Below are 24676 nucleotides of genomic sequence, written 5' to 3' on the forward strand. Positions count from 1 at the left end.
TATTATAGAAGCTCAGAGTAGAAAGGGAAGGCAAGAGCTGTCTAGGCCCACCCATAGTGGAACTAAAATCCCATCTACAACATTCTCCAAAAGGGGTCCTCTACCCTTGCTTAAAGTCTTCCAATGGTAGAGAACCTATTACTTTCTGAATCAGCTTCTTCAACTTTGGCTTGGCACTAATAATAAGAAGGGTTTTGCTTACAGGGAGATGAACTTAGTCTTTCTCCAATTTCTACTCATTGATCCTTTTCTGCCCTCAAGTCAAACAAATCTAATGCTTTTTTTCAAAGAACCGTCCTTTAAATACTTGAACAGAGCTATCACATGTCTCCTAAGTCCTCTAAAATATGTTAAAAGCTTGTCTCTCATTTTCAACTTGGCTGTTGGTAGACACTATGCTACGTACCATCTCTGTGACATGGACAAGCCAGTTCCTATCCCTGAGATTTAGTTATCTCCTTAGTAAGATGAGTTTTCATCAGATCAAACCTAATATGTCTTCTAGCTCTAATACTTGTGATCCTGTCTATTTTCATTGCCCCTCCCCCTCTATAGAAACTGCAAATGATGAATGGGGAAGGTATTCCTACTGGGATGTAGACAGTCTTTTTTGAGACCCCATCCACTGGGATACATGGACCTGACTGCCAAAGCTGGATTGTGAACCGAAACCCATGAGAAACTGAGATTGTGACAACACGTTGGACCCTTAAGTATAAGGTTGCTGGATTGATGCAAACAAAGAATGACAAGGACATACTTAAGTGGGGCAAAAGAGAAAACTTCAGGGATTTGAAGGTCTGTCACATGGAAGATGGATTTCATTTGTTCTAGTGTATGGCAGAAGGAGAACTCAGATCTTCAGGCTGAAATTGGAGAGAGTCAGATTTGAGTTTGGTGAACTTGTTCAGTTGCGTCTGCCTCTTGTGACCCTTTGAACCATAGCACACCAATACTGTCCATGGGGTTTTCTTGTCAAAAATACTGGAGTGGTTTGCCATTTCCTCCTCCAAGGAATTAAGGTCGATAGAGGTTAAGGGACTTGCCCAGAATCACACAGCTAGTAATTGTCTGATGCCACATTTGAATGCAGATTATCCTGACCTCAGGCAAAGGGCCCTATCCACTGAGAACCTTGCCACCTATCCACCTCTGGTGAATTGTGTCTAATGGAAGCCATTTCTAGGGCTAGAGGTGGGGAGGAATTTAAAAAAAAAAAGAAAAAAAAGAAATTTGCACAAGTTTTTTTGTATATTATTTGGAGGAAGTAGCAAGTTGTACATGGTAGATTTTCTGTTTCATGTGCAATCATCTTTTTTATTGTACTATGTTATAGGAATGGTTGTTTTGTGAATTAAAAACAAAATAAAATTTAAAATTACATATACATATATAAATAAAAAGGCATGGGTGCCTAACTATCTGGACTGAAGCAAGGAACAATCATATTAATAAATCTTGGATCCATTGATGTATGGTAGCACAAGCATGCCTCTCATGATTAATTTACATTTGGTGATTTATCGTTAGCCAATTTTCAGTTGTTTCATACACAGAGTCTCTTTTGTTCAGCTAAACTCTTCAGCTAAACATAATTAATAAATGAATATTGGAAATGAAAAAAAGGAGTTTGGAAAAACTTCCTAGAAACAAGTCATTCCAAAATCAAATGCTATATCAGATGTTTGGTGACCATTTTTGAGGTATTTTTTTTTGAGAAGATTTCTGCTCACATATGTATTGACTAAGACAATCTCTACATCTCTTTCTATGTTTTTTTTTCCAGTTTGAAGCACCTAGCAAACTCATAGAATCATGGAACTATGGAAAGTCTTTCAACATCATTGGGTTCTACTACTTTATTTCATAGATGAGGAAAGTGAGGTCCAAAGATGTGTAGACATTATCCTGAGGCCACAGAACTGGTTAGTTTTGCAGTGGTGGTTCAAACTTAGGTCACCTTATACCCAGTTCAATATGCTATTTACAGAGAAATCATAATAAGCTTAATGAGAAGGAACTCTGTCTCCTTGTGGAAAGAATATTGAACTGAAAAACCAGAGTTATAATTCCAATTCTATTACTAATTAGCTGTATGAACTTAAACTAAGTGTTTCCCTTAGTTTCCTTGCCTATGAAATAAAGGACATGGACTAGATAATTCTTTCATGCAAGAGGGTAAAGTAGGCTTTCTTTCACCAACTACATGAGAAATGAAAGGCAGACATTTACTTCCACTAATCAGACATAATTATATTGTTCAGGAAGGGAGAAAAACACTCCATAAGAATTCCCTCCTCCTTTGGGAGGCAACTATTTCTTTGTGGAAAGAGTATAGAGTCAGGAAGCCAAGGTTATAATTCCAATTCTGTTACTAATTATCTGTATGAACTTAGACAAAGCATTTCTCTTTTCTGGCCCTCACTTTCCTTGACTGTAACACAGAGGAAATATACTAGATGATCTGTAATATTTCTTCTAAAAATTCTGTAGTCCCACTAGCGATGTTCTTTCTGATTGCCTACTAATCCGCAATATAAACAGAACAGATGATCTTTGGCACATTGACGGTACTTGCTGAGTATTTGAATTGAGCTGTATAGAAGCTTAGGTGTGACAGATACGCCCAGGCTAAAGGAGAGTAATGACTTTCATACAATAAACATTGTATAGCTCATGGGATTCCATCCCCTCCCTTCAAGTGGCTGTGTTTTTATCATCACTTATCCCCCTTAGGGATTAATAACAGATGACCACTCATTAGTGTTACTCAACTATGAGAAGTTGTTTAGTTTTGTCTGATTCTTTGTGACCCCCTTGACCACATTGTCTGTGGGGTTTTCTTGACAAAGATACGAGAGTGGCTTGCTATTTCTTTCTCCAGTGGATTAAGGCAAAGAGAGGTTAAGTGATTTGCCCAGGTGACACAGCTAGTAAGTGTCTGAAGCCAGATTTGAACTTGGGTCTTCCTGATTCCAGACCCAGGATTCGATCCACTGAGCCACGTAGCTAATGTGAGAAGACATGGAAGCTGTTTTTGTGTCTTGGACCTGTTGTGCAGTTAGTCTGGTGAACTCAATGAATTCCTTCTCCAAATAATATTTTCAAAGGCATAAAAGGAAATATATTATATCATAAAGAAAAAACACAATTATACTGTCATAAAGTTATCAAAATATATTTCAAAAGTTTTTAGACTCCAGGTTAAGAACTTCTTATGTAGTGTATTGTCTCCAGGGACATTGGGAATTTCTGTACAAAGGGTTTGTGGGAAGACATGGGAAAGAATGATACAGGATCAGAAGTTGTTGATGGGTTTGTTATTTATACCTTACAGGTAAGGTCACCCATCCAAGAGATGAAGGATTCATCAAAAGAACCTTTTAGAAGAAGGATTCTGAAATCTTGCTTTGATGACCTCCTAAAGGAGATAGATTTCCTGCAAAGTAAGTGTGTGGGAGTGACCTAAACCTTAGTCCTGCAGGATGTATTTTTATAAAATTTTGACTGACATCAGTGGCATTTGTGGAGACTTTGGACTGTAAGGATGAAGAGGATTAACCATAGTGGAGAATGGCAAGGATTGACATATACTTTTCCCACTATCTCTCTAATATCAGGTGAAATTACAGCCTGATGTATGAAATTAGTCTAAAGTTTTCTCAAGATTGTCTGAGTCAACCTGAAAGCTCAAAACAACTGATCAATAGGGATATTTTTCATATCGCTATATCATGGTCAGCACTATGCATGGTTCTATGGGAGATAAAGGGTATAAGAAGACCGGAACTTTGATCTTACTCAGACTCAAGGAAAATCTAAGCTAGCATACCTGCACATCTAAATCTATGATCCCATGATCATATGACCTCTGTGACCTTGGGGAATTAATTTCCTCTCTCTGGAAATCAGTTTACTCTGGCAAAATGTGAGGCATTAAGAGAGAATTATTGCTATTTCATTAGACTACTAAATCCTAGGATCCCAATACAGACAATTAAAATGAAAATAGTTAAATGGCATGTCCTTACCATTTTCCAGTGAATCTGACTTCATCAGCCACCTAGGGAAAAGCTCTGATCTGAAGGTTGCCTTTTGTTCTGAGATCCTCCCTGGATAGTCCTTCTGGAGAACTTACCTACTCTCCCCTTTCTCTTTACTTTGGGTTAACTGAAAAGTATGGAGAACCCAGAAAGGAGATACCCTGGCCAGTGGACATACTCTTTGTCTTTGATTTTAAGTTGATCCTCATATAGATTAATGTTGGGATTGCCTTTGGTGTCTCTTAATACCTGAGAATCTTGGAAAAGAGGCATTTTGAGGATGTGGCACTTGGGGGTACCATTGGAGCTTCCTAGACCTGGGTTGTGGGTATCTGCTAAGCAATAGGAAACCTAACAAAGACAGTTCATGGCATCTTCATTAATAGTCTAGTCATGTCTGTTTCAGTCAGTTTATTAGGGAATTCTGTGTGATCTCTCTTAGTGCAATGGGTCCCTGGAGTAAACGGTTTTCCCAATAGCTCCCTCTAATTGGACTTGGCTAGACAATTTGCGGAATTTTTTTAAGTTAAGAAAAACAAAGACAAGCTAAATGGTTCCAAAGACCTTTTCAGCACCAGATCATCTCAGGTGTGCTGGTAAAGATCAAAGTTCATGTCTGGGGCCAATGGAAGGGAATATTTTTCTTCTGTCCCCATCTTGGAATTAACCTACGTTACAGAAAATCTCAGCAGTGGGAAATGATGGAAACATGAGTACCTACCAATATAGTGTTCGTGGGACACTTTTGCTGTAGTAGGCAGAGCTCTGAATTGGGAGTCAGGAGACTTGGATCTCCCCATAATGAAGCTTCCGATAATCAAAGATGAACTAAGATACTGATATTGACCTCAAGAAGCATGCTATATAACTTTCTCTAGTCTTATACTCTGCAAATTATTTATATGTTTAAAAAGAACTTTATCTTAAATTGGTCAATACAGAGAGAGTTAAAAATGCCTGTGTGTTTTAATATGACTGAGTTTCTCCATCATTTAGAAACCCTTTTCAATCTTATGTTGGCTTTGGTTAGCTTTCCTGTGGTCTATTTCTTCAATTCTAGCCTCTGGTGTTTGAAGCAACTAAGTGGTGTAAGTAGATAGAGTACTGGATCTGAATTCAGGAAGACCTGAGTTCAAATCTAGACTTAGACACTTACTGTCTATATGTCCTTGGGCAAGTCATTTAACCTTATTTACCTTACCTGTAAAATGAAGATAATAATAGCACCAACTCCCATGGTTATTGTGGGAATAAAATGCTGTAACTGTAAAGTGATTAACATGTTGCCTGTCACATAGCAAGTGCTATATCAATGTTGGCCTTTAATATTGTGTAAGCAATTTAAAAAGGAAAAGCCCTTTTCTGGGTATTGGTTTCCTTTCATGTAATATAAAGGGGACAAACTAGATGATTGCCAAGATTTCTTCTAAAAGACTATAATTTCACTTCCTGTATTCCTTCTACTCTGCTTACTAATCAGTAAATAATTCCTGACATGTTGAAGGAGCTTCACGCGGATTTGAATTGAACCAAATAGAAGCTTAGCTGTAACAAATTGCTGATTAAGCTGGAAACAACATTTTGAAGTGCCTACTATGTACCAGATGCTGTGCTAAGTGCTTTACAAACAACGTCTCCTTTGATCTTCACAACGATACCATGACATAAGTGATATTATTATCCTCATTTTACAATTGAGGAAACTGAAGTGAAGGGAAATTAAGTGACTTGCCAAAGGTCACACAGCAAGTAAGTGTCTGAGACTAGATTTGAACTCAGATCTTCCTAAGTCCAAGTCTCCTGCATTATGCATTGTGTCTACTTGCCTCAGAAGACTTCTGGATGTCTTTTATATAGCCTTGGGCTGGATGAAGTAATTTACCATAGTTAATTTTTGTGTTTCTTGATATTATTTTGTCTGGCACTCTTTTTTTGTTTTTGTTTTTTGCTGGAGTTCATGTTTAAGAACAACACTTTTCTGTGACCAATCATCTAGAAGTCCTTGGCCTCCATTTTAAGGAAGAAGATTGACAACTAGAGAGGTCCAGAGAGATGACTGAAGACCATGATTTATGAAGCTCAGCTGAAGGAACTGGAGGCAATAGACCAGGAGAAGGAAAATTAAGCCTTGGAACATGCCTTCTATCTAGGTTTAGAGAAGGAAAAGCTCTGTGTGGGACATATTCATTATTCCCAATTCCATGAAGGACTTTACATGGAAGAGGAGCTAGATTTTTTCTACTTGACCCCGCAGGACAGAAAAAGAAGGTAGTGGCATACTAGATAGTGCAGGACTTCTTTAATTTGGTTTGCAACCCCATATAGGGTAGCATAACTAAATGTGGGGGTCACAAAAATTTGGCAACAGTAAAAGGTTTCTGAATGTTCAAAGACCAAAAATTAATTCAAAATCAAACACTTAATGAGTCCAAGCTGTTTCTGGCAACGCTTGCCCATGTTGCATTGCACAACTTCACTGCAGCCTTGGTTCTGGGCTGCATCTTTTTTTTTTTATTAAAAATTTTTTTTTCCATATGCTTTTGAGTTGAAAATTTTTCTCCCTTTTTCTCCCCCCACCCTCCCCGAGACGGTGCACAATCTGACGTAGGTTTTACATTTACGTACCCATTAAACATATTTTCACATTAGTGAAGTTGTAAGTAAAAATTAAAACCAATAGGAGGAACCATCAGAATGATGAAACAAAACTCAACAGAAAGTAAAATAAGTAAGAGCGATTCGACTTCCATAGTTCTTTCTTTGGACGTGGACAGCATTTTCCATCCCAAGGCCTCTGGAGATGTCTTAGATCCTCGTAATGCTGAGAAGGATTCAGTTTAACATTCTTAGTCATTTCATAACCTGGCTGCTATTGTATACAAAGTCCTCTTGGTTCTGCTCACTTCACTCAGCATGTAGCCTTGGTTCTGAACGCACAACACACACACTTCGCCTGCCGTCTTGTGACAGAACACTAGTGAATTCTGCAAGAAACACCCCAGCTCAGATTTGAGACTATTGTACGTTATGAATTACAGTGTTGGTTTTTTTTTTCCTGTACATAAATAGTCTTCTGCTCTTACAGGAACATAATAGTTTAATTATGGAAAATAAATACTTTTAATATTTTCCTACCTTTATTCCTCGGCATAGAAGTATCAAATCAGTGTGTCTTGGATTGCATTGTGTTAGAATGTTTGATTTTAAAAGTTGTTGTTATCTGCTTTTTTTTTTTTACAGAAGCCTAAGTGTTTAACTGCAGCAAGTAAAGACAAAAGGCCTTTAATAATATTTCTCCACCATCACTGCTGTATGTGTATGCAAATGTGAACACCAGTTTTTTTTTAAATTAAGCACAAATCCGTTTCATACACTAAAGCTAGTATTTATTTGAAAAATTATTAGCAATACTTATTTATGTTGTAGGACAAAATATTTTTTGGTTGTGGATGAGTGGGTAAATTTAGACAGAAGAGGTAAAAATATCGATTACGATGCAGCAGAGTCTTCATTACCAGGTTGCAGCACACCTACATCGACAAGAAAAGAAAAACACATTGAATCATTTTTGCAGTGTGGATTTACTTCCAATAGTGATGATGGTGTGGAAAAACCTTTTTGCTTAACTTGTAATTAAGTTTTGACTGTAGAGAGCATGAAATCAGTCAAACTAAAACGACGTCTTAATACCAAGCATGCAGTGCACTGCAATACACCAAAGGAATATTTTGAACAACTTATAAAATCTTCAAATAAAGAAAAACACCCTTTCTGTCTCCGGGAGCCGCTGCGCTAGTAGCCCCCCGCCGCCATGGCGGCCCACCCGCTGGGGTGGTCCTGCGGCACTGCTCCAGCTTCCTGATCAAGCGCAACAAGTAGACGTACGGCACCGAGCCCAACAACCTCAAGGCCCGAAACTCGTTCCGCTACAACGGGCTGATCCACCGGAAGGAGCTGGGCATCGAGCCGGGCGCCGACGGCAAGGGCATCGTGGTGGAGCTGAAACGCCGGGCAGGTCGCAGGAAGCCTGCCACTTCCTACGTGAGGATCACAATCAACAAAAATGCTCGTGCCACCCTCAATAGCGCCCGACACATTATCCGCAAGAATAAATACCGGAAAGATCTCCGCATGGCCACTCTGCGCTGAGCCAGGCTCCATCCTGCGGAGCCAGAAGCCAGTGATGGTGAAGAAGAACCGAACTCGCCCACCCAAGAGCACCTGAGGTACCCGTCCTGCCTTTGGCTAATAAAGTCAGACTGCCCCCCCAAAACAAACAAACAAACAAACAAACAAACCAAATAAAGAAAAACAACATTTTGAGAAATTTGTCACTGTTAACAAAAAGCATTTACTTGAATCTAATGGAAGTTCTTATTCAATTGCAAGAACTAAAAAGTCCTATGTGATAAGAGATCTCGTATTATCTGCTGCTATTAAAATGTCAGAAACAGTTCACGGGAAAAAAGTATGTGATGAAATTCCTAAAATTTCTTTATTGAATGCTACTGTTTTCGAAAGAATTTCTGAATTTAGTAATGACCAATTCCAGCAGCTTATTACCAGGGTTAAAAGCAGTCCAAGGTTAGAAATTCAGTTAGATGAAATGACTGATATTTCTAGCATGGCACAGTTGTTACTTTATGTAAGATATGTTTATGAAGGAAGCATATGTAAGGAATTATTATTTTTTGCCCTTTGGAAGGGCACAGAAGAGGGGAAGATATATATCTTAAAGTCAACAAATTTTTCACAAATGAAGATTTACAGTGGGAAAATTGCATTGGAATCTGTTCAGATGGTTCTGAAACAATGATGGGCAAGAAAGTTGGATTTGGAGCAAAAGTTAAAGCTGGTGGCAATGAACATATCACTTTTACTCATCGTATGATCCATTGGGAGGCACTCATAGCCAAAAAAAATCGCCAGAGTTAGATGTTGTGTTTTGTGATGCTATCAAAATAATTAACTTCATTAAAAACCATGCCCTGAGCAGTTGTTTGTTTTTAAACCTTTGGAAAGACTTAGACTCTGCCGACAAAAGTTTATTATGCGCCATAAAGTGGCTCCCAAGAGGGTGAAGTTTAAACAGATTATCAAAACTGAAAGATGATGTTCTATTTTTGACTAAGCACAAATCCAATTTTGTTACTTTTTTCATAAGGACTTACGACTTTTGAAACTGTGTTATTTGTTGGATATTTTTTGAAAAAAAATCAATGTTTTAAACATGTCTGTTCAAGGAAAATATGTAACATATTTATATTAAAAGATGAAATTTAAAGTTCATTTTTAAAAGTTAACATATAGATGAATAGGGTGGGAAAATGGTTCTTTAGAAATGTCTACAGCTACAGATGATTTCATAATGGAAAATAACCTTCCCAAAGATTTAATTGCAAGAGTTTTAATTGATCAAAATTTCTGGAGACACAGTTTCAGAAACACTTCCCTTCAAATTTTGATTCTAAAAAAATAAGTTGGATTCATAAATCATACTCAATTGAAATAAAAAGTCAGTCATCTGCCATTAAAAATCAAAGAAGAATGTGCCAAGTTATCAAGTGACATGGGTTTAAAACTTGATTTCCTAAAAAAAAAATCTTTAAATTAGTTTTGGCTTGAGATTAAGACAGAATTTCAACAATTTCTGAAATGGCCCTAAATATACTTCTGCCATTTTGTACTATGTATTTATGTGAAAAAAACATTCTCAGCCCTGATGATTATAAAATCAAAATATCAATCAACTCCAAAAAGGCATTGAAGATGCCCTACATCCAGAAGTAGCAAATTTTCTACCAAAATTTAATTCTTTATGTAAAAATAAACAAGCACATCCATCTCATTAGTATGTAAATTTGCTTTCATCTTTAATAAATGACAAAATTATATGTATACCAAATAATTGTTTTAAAATAAATTTCTTCATGATTTATTATCAGTAAATGTTTGGTTTGTATACCTATTTTATATACTTATATACCTGGGGTCACATAGAAATTTCTCAGGTGAAAGAGGTTGTGAGTAGAAAAAGTTTAAGAAGCCCTGAGATAGAACACTGGTGTGTAAGGAACACCAGAGTTTAAACTCTGCTCAAGACACTTGGCTGTGTGATCTGGGGTAAATGATTTAGTCTTTCTCAACTCTAGTTTCCTTAAATTTAAAATGAGAAGGTTCAATTCAATGATTTCTAAGTTCTCTTACAATTCCGTATCTATGATCCTATAATCAATTGTTGGAAGTTGCAGACACAAAAGTTTAGGTTTGATAGAAGTAAACATTTCTAAGTGATGAGCTGATCCAAAGGAGAATGGATTGCTTTATGAGCTTTTTTTCTCACTGGATTACCTTTAATAAGGGTCAGATTTTCATTTGTTCACAGAGATTGTAGAGTTGTGGTTCTCAAACTTCTTGGCCTCTGGTCCCTTTTATACTCTTCAAATTGTTGAAGACCCTAAAGGGTTTTGGTTTCTGTGGGTCATATTTATTGAATCTTATCATATTAGAAAGTAAAACTGATCATTTGAAATATTTATTCATTAATTCATTTAATATACTTAACATACTTATTTAATTTTAATATAACATTTTAATAAAATATAGCTATTTCCCAACATAAAAAACAGTGAGAAGGGTGGCATTAAATTGTGTAATTTTTGAATCTCTTCGATATTTAAATTAAAGAGAGAACTGAATTTTCATATCTGCTTCTGCATTCAATCTACTGTGATATGGTATTTTCATTGAAGTACATGAAGAAAATCCAGAGTCACACAGAAATGGAGCTGGAAAAGAGAGGAACATTTTGATAAGCAAATAATATCTTAGTATTATTATAAATGTAATGTTAACCTCTCAGACCCCCTAAAATGGCCTCAGGGACCCTCAGAAGTCCTTACACCACACTTTGTGTACCACTGTTGTAGAGGGTATCTCTGTTGAGGTATGGCTTGTATAAATAGCTTCTGGGGATGATTCATATTTTTCACATAAAATGAAAGGTGGAGAAGAGGGAACAAGTGGACAGCATTGAGGCTTTTTCTGATGAGATGGGTCATTGAATACATCTTTTCTCTTTGCACACGATTGTCACCAGCTCAAACACAATATAAATGAATTTCTTTAACCAGTGGCATAAACTGAGAGCCTGTGCAGTGAGGAATGAATGACATCATGGTTTGATTCTCTTGGTTCCAGTGGGAAGGCGCTAAGACAACAACTCTTTTAGAGTCTCCATATTTTATATGCCTGCATTTTGTAATGAGCTAGGAGGCTCTATGTGAGTGGATGCCTTGTTATCTCCCCCTGTGCTATGAGTACCTACTTGCCTCTACATCATTCGAAATCTTTGGGTGCCAAAGGAGGAAGGAAGTGAGAAGTGTGTGAAACAGCCTAAGGAAGAAGTTCTTAACATTTTCACTGTGTTATGTAGCACCTTGGGCGGTCTGGTGAAACTCATGGAACTCTTCTCAGAATAATATTTTCAAATTTATAAAATAAAATACATAGGGTTATAAAAGAAACCACTTATATACATATACATGTTCTGTATTTATACTATTAATAGATTATATATGTTTGTATGTTATACTGTGATATACACTTGTTATATAGCTTATATTAAATTATGTTATATTCTAATGCACACACACACACAAATGACAGTTTTAGAATGCACAGTCTAAGGTCTTATAGTTTACGTTGTGGTTTATCATTCTTCCTGGCAAGAATTCTAAATGAGAAAGTATGGTCCTTTGTGATTCTATCTTCCTGTCTTTGCTATTGTGTCAATTATGTTGAGTTCTTACCTAAAAAAGTCTCAGCCACTATTTCTGGTATTTATCCTGTGGAGCATCCTTAATAGAATGACAGGCTTAGTCCCCAAGACTTAGTTTGAATCCTGCCTCTGTCATTTATTAGCTACCTAACCAGTCAGTGTTTTATCTGTAAAATGAGGAAATCATTATGATAGTACTGCCTTCCTAGATATTTGTGAGGCTCTAATGTGATAATATATGGAATGTATTTTTAAAAGTCTCAATGATATGTTAATATCATTAGTTATTATCAGGCATATTCATTCTTGATATATTCAAATATATTTTGCTCGTTCTTGTCACATGCATTTATAAAAGCCTCCAATTACCTCTATATTTAATTGTCCTGATCTATCAAGAAATATCCAAGAGAAATATAGGCGATTTTGTTTGCCTGGGATCCCTGACTACACTGCTGAATCTCTAGAAACCAAAAACAATATGGAGACCTCACATAGCACTGAGATAATGAAGTGTGTGAATGGAATGTTTGCCAGCTTTAGAGTTGCCTCTCAAGAAGGAAGTTGTAACAATCTTTCCACAAAAGGTACATAGGCACCTAGGCACCACTCTGCTTCTCCTAGTGCCTAGGTGCCTACAGATTTCTCTCTCATTTCCCATGATCGACTTAGGGTTTTAGGAGATCACTACACTGCAAATGAGATATAAAAGTGCAGTAAAAATATAGTCACCTTTCCTCTATTGTGCTTTCCTGGGAAGTAGTTGGATTTTTTTTTTTTACCAATAATGGGAAAAAGAAAAATGAACTCAAATTACCTCATCACATTTTAATGTCCATAATAAAAATAAAGTGGTCATGATGCCCTTCTGGTGTCTTATAAGGAAAAAGCATTGCAATCCCATTTTCAAGAGGCAACTCTAGCAGTGGTGAACTTTTCATTCATATCTATTTTTATAATTGTAAATTCAATTTCATTTTGTTTTCAAGTCCATCTTCCTTCCCTCTCTGACATCCCCCCCCCATCAAGAAAGCAAGAAAAACAAAACCCATGTTATGAATATGTACATTCAGGTAAAACAAATTCCACATTGAGTATGTTAAAAAAGATACCTCAATCTACACTCTGACTCTATTATCCCTTTATCTGGAGGTAAGTAGCATATTTTATCACGAATCCTTTGGAATTGTGTTCTGACCAGAATTCCTAAGTATTTTAAAGTTGTTCATCTTTACAATGTTGTTATTGAATACTTTTTTCTACTGGTTCCATTGATTTCACTTTGTGTCAGTTCATACAAGTCTTACCATGTTTCTTTGAAACCATTCCCTTCATCAGTTCTTACAGAGCAAAAACATTTCATCACATTTGTGTGCCATGCCTTATTCAGCCATTCCCAACTATAGTCATCCTCTCACATTTTGATTCTTTACCATCATGAAAAGAACTGCCATAAATACTTCATGCATGTGGGTCATCTCCCTCTTTCTTTGATTTCTGTGATATAATCCTAGTATCCATATCACTGAGTCAAAGGGTGTGCAAAGTTCAATAGTTTTGGGGACATAATTCTAAATTGCTTTTTAAAATGAATGGATAAGTCCATAGCTTTGCCAACAGTGCATTAACGTACCTGTTTTCCCACAGTCCTTCCAGCATTTGTCATTTTTTTGTTCAATTTTGCCAATCTGTTGAGTATGAATTGGAATCTCTGAATGGCTTTAATCTTCATTTTTCTAATTATGAGTCACATCTGCTATACCAAGTAATATGTACAGAAGTAATGCTTCCAAGATAAATGAGAAAAATATTTGTAAACTTTGGCACATAATGGGTGCTTAATAAATGCTTATTCCCTACCTCTTTCTTCCTTTAAAGACAGACGGCTCTTTTTATTCAGAGCACTTGGCCTCAAGTTCTAGTATGCCACTTACTGCTTATATAATGTTAAGTCAACTAATTACTTAGCACCTAATTTTTTTTTTGTTTGTCAAGCCCCCTCTAACGTGTATTTCTGCTATAAGTCTATGATCTTTCAGTGTCATTCTGTGATACCTGAAAGGAAAAGCACATGAATGGTAGATATGTAGGAAGGGAAATACAATTCTACAGAAGGAGTACGATTAAGCAGTTTTTATTATCACGTGTTCTCTTGTCAAGGTTCACAATAAACAATATAAATAAGAAAATAATATTTCCAAATGATGCATACAAATTGCAGAAAATTGCAATGGGTTAAGTGTGAGTGAGAAACTACATTTTAGAAGCATTTTTCAAAGGTTCCATTGTCTTAACAATCATAAAGTTTTTGCCCCACACTTTCATTGGATTTCAGAAGCTCTTTTGCAGCTCATGGATTTTTTCAATGCATCTTTGACATCCTTGTTCCGTAGAGTGTAAATGAGGGGGTTGAGCAGAGGAATGACAAAAGTATAAACCAAAGCAAGATGCCGATCCTCATCCTCAGAGGTACTGGACCTTGGACGCATGTAGACCAGACTAGAACATCCGTATTGCAGAAGCACCACAGAGAGATGTGAAGAGCAGGTTGAAAAAGCACGCTGACGTCCCTCAGCAGACTGGATGCGTAGAATGGTGTTGGCGATGAAGATGTATGAGATGGAGATGAGCAGGAAGGGGACAGTGAGCACGAGGGTACCAACCATAAAATAGAATGGCTTGGTGTATTTTGATATCCCCGCAGGCCAGACGTAGGACAGGTGGGGCATCACACAGGAAGTGGTTGATTTCCAGAATATGTCCACAGAATGGCAGAGTACAGATAAGTACTGTGAGCTGAAGGTCAAGGAGAAGAGCTAAGCACATGGCACCAACCACCAGCTGGGTACATCGCTTCTGGGTCATAATTAGGGTGTAATGTAAGGGATGGCAGATGGCCACATAGCGATCATATGCCATGATAGCCAATAGAAAACAATCAGCGCCCCCAAGAGTAAGAAAAATGAACATCTGAGCTGAACAGCCAGCCAATGGGATGGGCTTCTGTGCCCCAAAGATATTGGAAAGCATCAATGGTACCACAGTAGTGGTGTAACAGATCTCCAGGAAGGATAGGTTAGACAGGAAGAAGTACATGGGGGTGTGCAAAGAACTGTGGATACACACAATGCAGATGATGGTAGTGTTGCCACACAAGATCATCACATAGAGGAGAAGGAAGAAACAGAAGAGGAGGGCCTGGATCCTGGGGGAAGTGGTGAACACCCGGAACACAAACTCAGTAGGGCCAGACTGGTTGAGATGGAGAATGTTGGGAGATGACATGTCACCTGCCAAAGTCAAGTCCAGTTAATGGATTATCGACATATTACTAGGAATGCTATTTTTCTAGGATTATAGACTAATAAAATTTAGAGTTCCAAGGACCTTTACAGATCACCTTGATCAAGTGATTTGTGCCTGGGCCTCAGTATTCTCATCCATACAAAGAGGGAAGACAGTAGGTGAACTCAAAGGTAATTTCCATTAATAATTTGCTATGTACTTACTGGACTTGTATGTATTAAGATCTAAAGTCTCTTACAGCTCTGATGTTTTTGTTCCAAAGTCCCTTCCAGCTGTGACATACTATATTCTATATTGTAAGGTCCTTTATGGGTCTGAGATTCTATAAATTTTGACTTTGTAGCCCATGATTTTATTGTTGGTTATGTGTGTAACTAGTTTGGGAAATTCCCAAATGGAAGAGACCCAAAGGAATTATCAACAGAGATTGTGAAATGACATTTCATAGAGATCTTTAAGAGACAGGCAGGCACCTATCTCTATCAGCCACTTTAATTGGGCATCAAGGCAGCCTTGAAATATGAATCTGAGAACTAACAGATAAAATTTTCTTGCACTTGCTTTTAAAAAAATTCAGACATTTTTATATTAATTAAAATGTCAACATGAAGGAATGCATGATTTTCTCCTCTTTTCCCTAATGTTTCTACCAGAATACCTCTATATTTGGTAGAATAAGACTCTACTAATGTCCTTCAAAGCTTCTTCATGACATGGAATTGACATTGACTTCCCACAGGCTATAATATGGCATGAATGCCAATAGTGGACAGTATATTCTTCTAAGGACCACTGTAATCTCAATGGGGAGAGACTTATTATCAATTAAACTGCCTGGTGATTGATTTTTCACTAGGTTGAAATCAGCATCAGGGCAAGAGAGCCCACAGGGACAAAATGACTAATTATTGACGTGACTAACCATTCCAGAATCTAGATGTTTTGCTACCACAGACACAGCTCAAATCCTTTCTTTCTAGTCCTCTCATGACTTACTCTCACTCTCTTTCTCCTGCTGTCAAATCTAAATGATATCCCCTGCCACCAAAACCGCTTTGGGTTCTTTCCCTTTTAAGTACAGAATTTTATCTCTACCTTCTTCTATTAGCCGAATATCATACACAAATGATCTGTTCTTTGTTCAGTTGTGGTCATTCTTTCTGTAGGAAGTCATTAAGATTGTCTCAAATCTCTGTGTTACCAGATGAGTCTTAGGGAGTTGCTTTAGGCATTAGAGGTAGCCTACCCAAGGTCATACAGTTAGTAAACATGAGAAGCAATATTTGAACCCAGGCCTTCCTGACTCCATGCCAAACACACTATCCATTGGGTCAAGCTAATTGATATTTAAGTTTTTAAGTTGAGTTCTAACACTCAAACTTCTTTTTGTGGATTGACTTTCTTTCCTTTAATGATGTGTTTTGTTATTTCTTTAAACAATCTTGACTTTCTGCATTTCTATCATTCTGTTGCCATTAGAAGGACAATAGATGTAGAGTTGAAGCACTTGGGTTCAAATTTCTGCTTTACCCCAAGTGATCATTGACAATGACCACTCTAGCTTTCATTTCCTAATTTATAAAATGGGATAATCATTTGTGTAGCTTGTGGGATTCTTGTGGATTATATGATATAATGGCAACAACGCACTCTGTGCTTCTCAAACAGTGTAACTCCAAGCTATTGCTAGCAATAACATGTTATAGTAGTAATTACAATAAAACTCAAGTAATTATAATAAAATTCATAGGGTATGAAACTTTGGCTTCTAGAAAAATAATTGTTCACAATCTTATAGTGACAAAGATTTCCTCTTTCCACAAAGTCTGAATATTCATTAATGGCAGCACCATTGTCTTGATTTTATAAATCTCTACATGAAAGTATCCATGATTTTATGTACCTAGATAATCCTTCCAAAAGTATACATCTCTATGTACCAGAGCCTTCTTGCCATGTCTAACTTTTGTCCATGACCTCCTATAAATCCTTTGTAGAGGACCTTCACAATATGATAGAGGTCTTCCTCTGGACTTTTATACCTTTCATAGAGATCAGTGTAGCACTTGGGCCATCTCTATCTGTCGTGCTTTGCTCTTGTTATGTGACCAGGCAACTCCTTTTCCCATTATCTATTCCTCCAATAAGGTATTTAAGTCCACTTTCCCCCTAAAAGATAACAGTGGTTATATTCCACACCTATTCAAACTCACATCTCTGGTTCTATAGGTCACTTTCAGTTTTACATTTTTTGAAATCATGGGATTCTATGATTCCCAGACATATAGAGATGGAATGACAAAATGTCGGTATTAGAATAGATACGTTTTTGTCATAGGTAACCCCTTGGGATGACTGAAGCAACCATGTTTGTGTCTAAAGGTAGTCTATCATGTCTCTTCTATGCCTCTATTCAGTACTCCATACAGGCCAATTCATTGGCTATCTTTAGCAGCTGTCTAAGGTAGACATGCACGCGCACACGCACACACACACACACACACACACACACACACACACACACACACACACACACACACTGGTACCCATGGACGGACTAGCTCCAAGGCCTATAATTTACACAGAGCCTCAAGTCAAATGTAAATTCTTCTTAGATAATGAGCTCTATGTTCCCACTTGCATATGACACCATGCAGAATTGATCAAGACTCCAAGATTACATGGCCTGTTCAGTGAGATACATGACTGGTCTAAAAGAGATCAGCATAACAATCCACTTAGAAAAAGAAGAGATGCCTAGTATCTATCCCCCAGACTTTGGTCATTTCAAAGTAGGGAATTTCTTTAAATTTTCCAATTCTCTTTGGTGTGACAACACTATTTACTAATAATGAGTGTAGAGAGGGCTCTTACCTGGCAAAAGTTCTTCTCTAGAATAATAACAATATAAACAAAAATGGCAATAATAGCTCACGTGACTGTATAACTGTAGCTTTTCCAGCTGATGTGCAAATTCACACCTGCAATGATAGCAGTGAGAAAGAAGAATAGGAGAAATAAGGTTATGAGGACAAAGAAGAGGAGGAATAAAAAGAGGAAGAGTGAAAAAAAGGAAAGAAAGAGAGGGAAGGAGCACAAGGAGATACTTAGTATACAGCAATTGTTAATTGTTGAACCAACATACCTGAAGTTCATATTCTACTCTTTGTCTCAAAGCACTGAAGGTCACTATCAAATTGAAAATCGAGTAGAATCTTGTTCTAAAGGAAACTCAGAAGGTAACCAATCCAACTCATATTAGAACTAGAATCCCCTCTACAACATTCCCTACAAGTTGTAATCCATTCTTGGCTTGAAGACATCTAGTGATGGATAACCACCACCTCCCTAGGTATCTCATTCAACTTGGGCTTATCCTTAAATGTGAGGACATGTTTGCTTTCAGGGACTTGAAATCAGACTCTCAGTAACTTCCACCTATTTCTCTTATTTATTCTATCTGGAACCATGCCAAATAAGTCTAATATCTGTTTCACAGTTTAGCCTTTTGAATATTTGAAGACAGTTACCATGTTTACTTTGAGTCTTATTTTAGGTATGCTAAAAGCACTTTTAACTAGAGTTACAAATTTGGGTTTTCATAGCTGCTATGTGAATTACCAGCTCTGTGAGATAGGACATGCTGCTTTCTTTCTCTGGGACTGAGTTTTTTCCTCAGTAAAGTGAAGGGATTTTGCTATATCAGATCTCTCTCTCTCTCTCTCTCACTCTCTCTCTCTCTCCATCAAAGAAAGAGATAGAGAGATGGGCCCCTTTGGTAGCCTGGTGAAACCTGTGGACTTATTCTTAGAATAACATTTTCTAATACATAGGATTACAAAAGAAAACAATTGACATAGTTAACAAAATATTATTAAAGAAACATCTCCCTTTACCTTAGGTTAAGAACATCAATATTAGATCATACCTAATGTGTCCTCTAGCTTTAATTACTACAATCCTGCCTCACGTCCGTTACTTCTTCTGTAAAACTTGTAATGATGCAGGGACTCCATAGGGAGCTCTCTCTGCAATGGAACTCCACTCTGAACACATTGTTTTGACTTTCTCAGAACAGGGTTGTGAAATGAGACCAAGAAAAAACTGAAAAAACGATAACACACTGGAGTAGTAAGTGTTCGACTGTTGCAAAGCTCTGAAGAGGGAGCAGAAAATAATTAAATGAGGACTAGATAGGAACCTATAAATATTTGAAGGATACTATGGATACATATAGAAGATGTATTTGATTTCTTCTAATTGGTTCCAGAAATAGAACTTGGAGTTATGGTTTGAGGAAGATTTGAGCTTGGTAAAAAGAATGTGTCTAAAAGATTGAATCCAAAGTGAAATTGACTTCTGTCAGATGGATTCAGCTAAACGCCTGGGCTTTACATTTTCAGATGTCTTTTGGAGTATATTTCTGCTCATGTATTGGTTGGTAAAAATGTCCTCTGAGAGCCCTTTGATACGGGAGATTCTGGGATTCTATGAAGTAATGAATTAATTTTCTATTGGGGACATCCTAATACATACATAGAGCCATAGATGATGTCATAAGGAAAGCCTCTAAGAAATAATTATCCCCTTCCTTTATAGAAGGGCAGAATGAGGTCCTCTATGAACAATGTATTAAACTCAACATGTCCAAAGATCTTGTTTCTCTACACACATCCCTGCCTCCACCTCCACTTTCTCCTCTTCCTCTCTTCCCTATTATTATAGGGGACAACACCATTCTTCTAGTCTCTCAGACTCAAAACCTATCAGTGATTCTGGATACCTCATTAGCTGTTACCTCTCATATCTAAGCTGTTTCTAAGGCCTGCTGATTTCACCTTTTGCTGCATTGTGCCCACCCACCCCTTTCTCTCTTGTGACACTGCCACTACTCTCATACGGACCCTCATCACCTCATGCCTTGATCACTGCAATAGCCTTTGGGTGGGTCAGCCTGCCTCAATGCTTGCCCCACTCTAGTCCATTCACCATTCCAGTCACTAAAGTGTTTTTCCTAAAATGCAGTTCTGATGATATCACTACATCCCCACTCAGTAAACTCTAATGCTCCCTATTACCTCCAGAAGCAAATACAAATGTTCTGTTGGGCATTCCAAGTCCTTCATAACCTATCCTCCTCTTCCTTCTCCAGTCTTCTTACACCTTAGCCCCCAAATATATTCTTTGATCAAGGAACAGTAGCTTCTTGGATCTTCCATGAATAAGACGCTCCATCTCTTGGCACTCTCTATGGCTGTCCCCAAAGCCTGGGACGCTCTTCCTCATCTGCTCTGACAACTGGCATCCTTGACTTCCTTTAATTCTCAATTAAAATCTCACCTCCTAAAGGAAGCCTTCCCTGATCCCTCTTAACTCCAGTGCCTTCCCTCATTTAATTATTTCCTTTTTATCCTGTATATAGCTTGCTTTGTATATATTCGTTTGCATGTTGATTCCTCTCTTAGATTATGAGCTGCCTGAGGGAGGGATTGTCTTTTGCTTCTTTTTGTGTCCCCAGTGCTTAGCACTGTGCCTGGCATGCTGTAGGTGCTTAATAAGTACTTATGGAATTGAATGGAATCATCCCAGTCCTAGGGAGTCTTGCAATGCAGGTGTTATCATTGACTCTTCACTTCCCACCCTCACATATGCAGTCATTTGCCAAGTGCTGTCAGTCTGTCTTTGCAACATCTCTCTTATGCAGTCCCTTCTCTTCTCTGATGCTTCCACCAGTCTGGGTAGGCCCTCATCACCTCATGCCTGGATTGTTTCATATCCTACTGGTTGGTCTCTCTGCCTCAAGCCCCACTTCAGTCTGTTTTCCAATCACCAATTTTAAAAAGTGTTCTTGCTAAAGACCTGGTCTGACTATATTACTCTCATGTTCGATGAATTCTAGGGTTCCCCATTGCATCCTGGACCAAATATAAAATTCTCCCCTTGGCTTTTAGAGCCCATTATAACCTGATCCCTTTCTACCTCTCCAGGATTCTTTTTTTCTGTGAGGCAATTGGGGTTAAATCTTGCCCAGGGTCACACAGCTAGTAAGTGTTATGTGTCTGGGGCCGGATTTGAACTCAGGTCCTCCCGACTTCAGGGCTGGTGCTCTATCCACTGCACCACCTCTCTACAGTATTATTGCCCCTTACTCCCTTCCACTCCTTGCATATACTCTTTGGTCTAGTGATGCTGGCTGCTTTATTGCTTCTTGTACAAGGGTCTCCATGTCTTGACTCCACGCATTCTCACTGGCTGGTCCCCATTCCTGGAATTTTCTCCATATTCACCTCTGCCTCCCTGGCTTCCCTGGATTCTTTCAAGTTTCTGCTAACATTTTTCATATTCTCCAAGTAGCTTTTTTCTATCCTGTTTAATGTTAGCATCTTCTCTGAGATCATTTTCAATTTATCTTGCATATATCCTGTTTGTACAAAGTTGTCTGCATACTCTTCCTCCCACTCCTTATAGTGTGGATTCCTTGAAGGTGGAATTTTTTTTTTTGTCCCCAGAGCTTAGACCTGTGATTAGTTTATCCTAGGTGCTTAATAAATGCTTGTTTATTGCCAGAGGGGTGTAATGATTATTTTTTTTTTTGAGATCACACAGCTGCTCAAACTCAGAACTCACGACTCACAAGATAAACCCCAAATAAATACAAGATGACCTTAAATACAAGGTACTAGAATGGAAGGGTGAACCGACTTATTCAACATCATACAAACTTAGTTCATTAGAGTTAATGTCAGAGTTGAAAATAACCTTAAAATGTAACATGTAATAATTGGAAGAGAGTTTAGAACATAGACTAGATGCTGTTTAGAAGTAAAAAGGACATTAGAGATCACCAAGTCCATACTGCCCCCTTTATACAGATGAGAAGATGAAGGTCAGATAGTGCAGGTTACTTGCCCAGACTCACTTGGGAAGCTAGCTTCAGAGCCAGGATGAGAACCCCCAGCTCCTGACCCCCAGCTCAGAGATGTTCCCTCTGCATCAGTCATGTGATATGTCCTTGATTCTTGTGCACACGATGAGATCAGGTTAATACAAATAAAGCAACTCAAGCACAAGCTAGCAGAAAAACCAAATCAGGAGCCCTGGGGCTCAGCACTGGCATCAGTTGACTTTGTGATCTTGGGCAAGTCACTTAAACCTCTTCCTATAGTTTCTGTATGTTTCAAATGAAGCATGTGGTCTAGACAATGTCTAGTCTATTCCATCTCTAGAGCTATATAGAGCTATGATCCTATATCTTGTGAGACTTTGGACAAGTTATTTCTCTTGGCATCAGCTTATTCTTTTTGTAAAATAAAACAGATAATTAAATTTTCTTTATCAACCATTCTAGGTATCAATTCTAGCATGCCAGGCCAGAAAAATAAATGAAAAGAAATTGAATCCTCTTACCACGTTCTAATGTCTCAGCCTCCATCAGCCATCTGGGGAAAAGCTTGAATCCACAGACTGCCTTTGCACCAACACACTCCTGGGACAGGCCACCTGGAAAGTCACACACTCTGTGTTTCCTTTTCTCTTTTAGTAAATGGAATAGAACGTCATGACCTTTCAATTTGCTTTGGCCTCCAAGAAGGAGAAGCCCTGGCTGGTGGGTAATCCTCTGTCTGCTCTCTGACTGGACTTCTTCCAACTGAAGGTGTGGAAAGACCCTGGGGCCCTACACTCTGTGAGGGCCTTGGGGAGGTGACATATTTGGGGTTTTTTTTGGTGGAGGGTACCACAGAGGCTTTCTAGACCAGGATACAATGTTTCAATGTCTCCTAAGTATCATTAAAACCTGCAAGATTAGTCCCTGGTGTCTCCCTTAACAGTCTAGTCACGTCTTCTTCAGACAGGCTGTTATTGAACTTCCTGAGATCTTTCTAATGGGAATATGTTTTTGTATAAAGGGGCTTTCTCAGTGTTTTCCCTTCTCCCAGCTTGATGTGACTAGAGATTTGGAAGAATAAAAAATGTGAGTGAAGACAACAAAGATAAAGAAAATCGGAAATCAGATTTCTACACGGAGATCTTAGGTGGTGTCTTGGAACCATTGGAATTTTGCTTTCATGCCCTCTAATTCCCCAGCAGGCATTTGCACATCCCACGTTCCAGAAAATCTCAGCAGTGGGAAATGATGAAGACACATGTTTATGCCAAGATAACATTCTCAGGAAGCTTTTGATGTGATGGCAAGAGGCCTGGCTTATGTGTCCGAAGATTTGGGTTCTAGTTTCAGCTCTGTCATGAATACGCTCTGGGTTCTAGAGCAGGGCCTTCATCTCTCTTGGTGGAATTGGGGTGGAGGTGGTACTTGATACAGTCAAGGCTGATGGAGCCACATTGCTAAGTGATAAAGGCGTGATCCTGGAGAGATGGGCTGAATACTTCCACGTCATTCTCAACAGACCATCATCAATGAATGCTGAAGCCAGTGACCGTATACTTCACTTTGAAGTTAATCCCTTTTCAGTCATGTCCAACTCTTTGTGACCCCACTTGGGGTCTTCTTAGCAAAGATACTATAGCAATTTACTATCTCCTTCTCCAGCTCATTTTACAGATTAGAAAACTGAGGAAAATAGGGTTAAGTGACTTGCCCAGGGTCACATGGCTAGTAATAGTCTGAGGCCAGATTTAAACTCAGGAAGATAAGTCTTCCTGACTCCATGCCTGCCACTGTATCCCCTGTGCCACCTAGCTGCCCTTTATATTGCTTAAGCAGCACCAAATTTTTAAAATAAGTACTTTTTAGTATAGTTTTCTATCTGACACTCCTAGGCCCCCTTAGTTACAATTTCTTTCCCTTATTTATCCTGAGATTCTTGAAATTTTTTCTTTCAAACGAATTTTGTCACTTCCCCATCTAGTTCCATAAAGTAATCCTTTGATGATTTATTGGTATGGCTTTGAATAGTTAAATTCGTTTAGGTAGTTTTGCCATTTTAAAAAAATGGCTCGTCCTATTCATGAGCAATTAATGATTTCCAAATTACTTAGGTCTGTCTGCAGACAATTAATATACAAAATAAGACATTAAATTCTGCTCTACGGCTTCTTCATGGTGTAACCTTGGACAAATCACTGAACTGCTCTTTTTACTCATTCATAAAATGGACAGAATAATGCTTACACGCATATCTTGAAGGGCTGTAATGAAATTAAAATCTACTACTGGATGGGAGAAAGCCAGTATGTGAAAAAGTATATGGAACTTAAAGTTCAAAGACCTGTGCTGATGTCCTAGCTCTGTCTCCTGCTAGCTGTGTAAACTTAGGCCAGTAATCTCAATTCTCCAGTTCTCAGCTTTCTCATTTGTAAAATGAGGAACAAAACATCTGCTCTACCTTGTTCATAAGATCTTCATGATGAAAGTGCTTTATAAACTGTACAATATATTTTCATCATTATTACAGTCAGCATCATTATCATTATTCATTCATCTCTCCTGATTCCTTAAAGTATTTGACAGCAACACAAGCCTTTGTTTTACCCTGGACAACTCTACCAACAGGGGTACCACATTGACTTATCTGTGCACATGTTGCTT

At 38.1% G+C, this 24676-nt stretch overlaps 1 protein-coding gene and 1 pseudogene across 1 annotated transcript; one reads left to right on the forward strand and one right to left on the reverse strand.

Moving 5' to 3' along the window:
- Positions 1-3277: 3277 nt before the first annotated feature.
- Positions 3278-8268, forward strand: LOC110200773 (large ribosomal subunit protein eL28 pseudogene; annotated as a pseudogene).
- Positions 8269-14144: 5876 nt separating this feature from the next.
- LOC110200772 (olfactory receptor 10Q1-like) lies at positions 14145-15108 on the reverse strand. Its single transcript, XM_020976176.1, is given in 2 exon segments — positions 14145-14492; positions 14494-15108. Coding segments are annotated over 2 exon segments (963 nt in total).
- Positions 15109-24676: the final 9568 nt, after the last annotated feature.

This window comes from Phascolarctos cinereus, unplaced genomic scaffold, assembly GCF_003287225.1.
Source record: "Phascolarctos cinereus isolate Bilbo 61053 unplaced genomic scaffold, phaCin_HiC Scaffold_9;HRSCAF=440, whole genome shotgun sequence".
Lineage (NCBI taxonomy): Eukaryota > Metazoa > Chordata > Mammalia > Diprotodontia > Phascolarctidae > Phascolarctos > Phascolarctos cinereus.